The sequence below is a fragment of the Cynoglossus semilaevis genome, chromosome 14 (genome assembly GCF_000523025.1).
Source record: "Cynoglossus semilaevis isolate Cse_v1.0 chromosome 14, Cse_v1.0, whole genome shotgun sequence".
In the NCBI taxonomy this organism is placed as follows: Eukaryota; Metazoa; Chordata; class Actinopteri; order Pleuronectiformes; family Cynoglossidae; genus Cynoglossus; species Cynoglossus semilaevis.
The window spans coordinates 28695227-28698678 of NC_024320.1; the positions used below are offsets into that span (position 1 = coordinate 28695227).

Here is a 3452-nt window from a genome sequence, read left to right on the forward strand (position 1 = left end):
TGACAGTTAACCAGGTCAACCAGACCAGACCAGTTTGACCAGTTTAACCAGAGCAGATCAGTGGTGATGGTCCAGAGTTTCTGGACAGAAATCTCTGCTGTTATTGAAGAGAACCATGTCAGTTGGTGATGGGATTTTACACAGTTCTGACACAGAAAGGATCAGTGGATTTAATCACAATTTGTCAAAAGTCTTGATAAAATCGCATCATGAGATAAAATAAATCCTGAATCCTGAATCTCATCCCGAGGTGAGTTACATTTTCATCCTTCCTGGAGAGTTTGTTCCTCCGAACTCTAACGCGGTCCGTCTTCACACTCGTCAGGCCTGTCGTGACTTCCTGGACGTAGCTGAATCTCACAGCCGGAGGTGGCAGAAGGCCCTGCATCATGAGCGAGAACAGCGTCACCATCTGGAGGAGACCATCGAACAGTTGGCCAAACAGCACAACAGCTTAGAGAGAGCCTGGAGAGAGAGTCCCTCCTCGTACACAGGTGAGGCGTTCGCCGTCAACACTTCCTGTCGCAAAAATCAATAGTCAATATTGGACGTCCCTAGTTTTTCCCCCTTAAGTCTAACTTTATGAACTGTGTGTCAGGAAGTGGTTAGGGTTAGTCAACACTGCAGAAAGTGTTTAATTTGAAACAGTTGTGTTTCCTTTTGTGGAGCGGAGCTGCGATATTTGAAGTTGTGTCAAGAAATGACCAAATCTTTTTTTAAATTATGGGCTTCACACTTCTGCAGGTGGTGTTTCCATCAGAGTAGAGTTCTTGGGGCCGTCCTTCAGACCGGATCGTCTGATTGGTTGTCTCGTCTAAAGATGTTATTTCATTTTTGTCAGAGTCAGACACGAGCTCTGTTTGTTGACAGAGGTCACTCTGCGTAATATCAAAATGTATAAAACAAATTAAACCAAAAAACTTTTTAATATATGTAATAAAAGTATTATCCCGTCTTATATCTCATTTACAAATATATTGATATAATTTAAAATATCAAGTTATCGTCCTGCCTTAGATTGTTTCTGATTTTTTTTTCTTTATTTGTGAGGATTGAAAAACTGTTTTAAAAACATACAGTTATTGAAGTTATTCACATCTTTCTTAGTACTTTTTGACCCAGAGTAGAACATGCTGGCGGCTGATCTGTGTCTTTGCCCCGTGTCTGCTGCAGGCGTGGAGGAGGGCGATGCCAGCGACGAGAACGATGAGGCAGAGTTCTTTGATGCCATGGAGGAGTCGCCTGCTTTCATCACCGTGACCACCAGTGGAGAAACACAGCACAAGTGAGTCCTGGTCTCCACGATAACCCCAGCAGTCTGGACTGTGTTCTCACTCTGTCTCCTCCTCCTCCTCCTCCTCCTCCTTCAGGCGCTCGGGGAGTTCTCAGAGTATGATGAGTGGAGGAGTGCCCAGTGACTGGACTCACCATGAGAACGTAGGCATCCCATCTTTACCTTTGTGCCGTGGCCTAAAAACCCGGGAAAATCCCACTTTACCATGACACTCTCAACACTTTCCCCCCCCGTCCCCCCCGCCTCCCTGTGTTTCGTCTCTCAGGGCACCAACCACATGCAGCTACGAAGAATAAGACGCAGCCGAATCCCTGACAAACCAAACTACTCCCTCAATCTGTGGAGCATCATGAAGAACTGCATCGGCAAAGACCTGTCCAGGATTCCCATGCCTGTAAAGACGCACCTGGTTTAAAGTTCAAAGTTCAAAGTTCAAAGTGTTATCGGTGGCCAATAACTGATCAGTCAATAATGTAGTTTGAACAAATAGATTGGATGATTAATTAGCCTTCATTTCTAGAATCTATGTCTATCATCCATCCATCTAACACAGCAGACAGACTGCAGCAAAGCCATTAGCCTATGAGCTAACCGGAGCTAACGCAACGTGTTCCCGCTAGTCTGGACGGTTTAACCTCGTCACAGGACGTCAACATGGGTTTCAAGACAGATGTTTCTACACAGCTAATTTCTTAAGTCTTTCAAAAGTTTACGTTCACAAAGTCGATGTAAAAGGAAGTGTGAAGCTGCAGCGGCTGTTAGCACCAGGCTAAAAGCAGTAAAAGAGAGGGAATGTTTCTATTGAACTGGTTTTGAAATGTCAGTAACTGATGAGTCAGTGAGGTTTTTTTTTTTTTTTGACCAGTTTTGTTTTGTGTCATTTATCATTTAGTCGTTCATAACTTCCTTTAGATTTAGAAACAAAAAGTACAAGTTGACAAAAGTGACACTGATCGTGTGTAGATTATTAGTTCTGACAAAACAGTTAAAAACGACTTCACGCGTCCTTAGATTTAAAGAAGTCCTTCTCTTTGAATCATTTCTCTTTGATTGCAGGTGAACTTTAACGAGCCGCTGTCGATGCTGCAGCGTCTGACCGAGGACCTGGAGTACAGCGAGCTGCTGGACCGAGCGGCTCGCTGCGACTCGTCCTTGGAGCAGATGTGCCTGGTGGCTGCCTTTTCCGTCTCCTCGTACTCCACCACCGTCCACCGCACAGCCAAGCCCTTCAACCCTCTGCTGGGGGAGACGTACGAGCTGGACCGTCAGGAGGAGTTCGGTTATCGCTCCATCTGTGAGCAGGTGGGCGGTGGAGCGACGTATCAACGACCGGAAATGAATTGAAGTAACAGGATGTGTGAGAATCAGCAGCTGAGCCTCACGCTGTCTCCCCCTACAGGTCAGTCATCATCCACCAGCTGCCGCTCACCACGTGACGTCACAGAGGGGGTGGAGCCTGTGGCAACACATCACCATCGACAGCAAGTTTCGTGGGAAATATATTTCTGTCATGCCGTTGGGTGAGAGATGTTCACACTCATTGGTTCCCAAACTTTTTGTCTTGTCCAACCTGTGGGTCGCAACCCAAATTCAGCTCCCTCGCCTCAACCTATACAGTCAGAATATTTAAAGGAAATGTTTATAAAAAACACAGTGACAGTTGATCAATATATTTAAATTATTTTCATGTCTAATTACATCAGTATGGGGTCAATTCTCCAGTAGGAGCGCCCCCTATTGAACGACCTAATAAAAATATTTAATAATACATACAGTTCTGTTGGTAACACACATGTTCCTCTTCACTGTAGGGAACATTCACCTTCAGTTCCACTCAAGTGGAAACCACTACGTGTGGAGCAAAGTGACGTCGACTGTTCACAACATCATCGTCGGGAAACTGTGGATCGATCAGGTGTGTTTCTGTAAAAGGCTTGGACAGTGAGGCGCTGTGTGTGTGTGTGTGTGTGTCTCACCGTCTTCTCCTCTGTTGCTGTTTTCAGTCTGGAGACATTGACATTGTCAACGTCACCACCAAGGACACCTGCCGTCTCAAGTTCTCCCCCTACAGCTACTTCTCCAGAGAAGTGCCACGAAAAGTACGTCTGGTTGAATCGCTGTTCACTGTGTGACCGGCGGCGCCCCCTCTGTCGGTCCA

At 45.8% G+C, this 3452-nt stretch overlaps 1 protein-coding gene across 1 annotated transcript in view; it reads left to right on the forward strand.

The window, feature by feature from the left end:
• Positions 1–3452, forward strand: part of osbp2a (oxysterol binding protein 2a) — a 14147-nt gene that overhangs the window by 7689 nt on the left and 3006 nt on the right. Inside the window, exons 4-11 of the mRNA XM_008326348.3 lie at positions 326–494; positions 1174–1285; positions 1371–1437; positions 1560–1688; positions 2351–2596; positions 2694–2814; positions 3106–3209; positions 3298–3393. Coding sequence (XP_008324570.1) covers positions 326–494; positions 1174–1285; positions 1371–1437; positions 1560–1688; positions 2351–2596; positions 2694–2814; positions 3106–3209; positions 3298–3393 — 1044 coding nt within the window. The remainder of the gene's footprint in view (positions 1–325; positions 495–1173; positions 1286–1370; positions 1438–1559; positions 1689–2350; positions 2597–2693; positions 2815–3105; positions 3210–3297; positions 3394–3452) is intronic.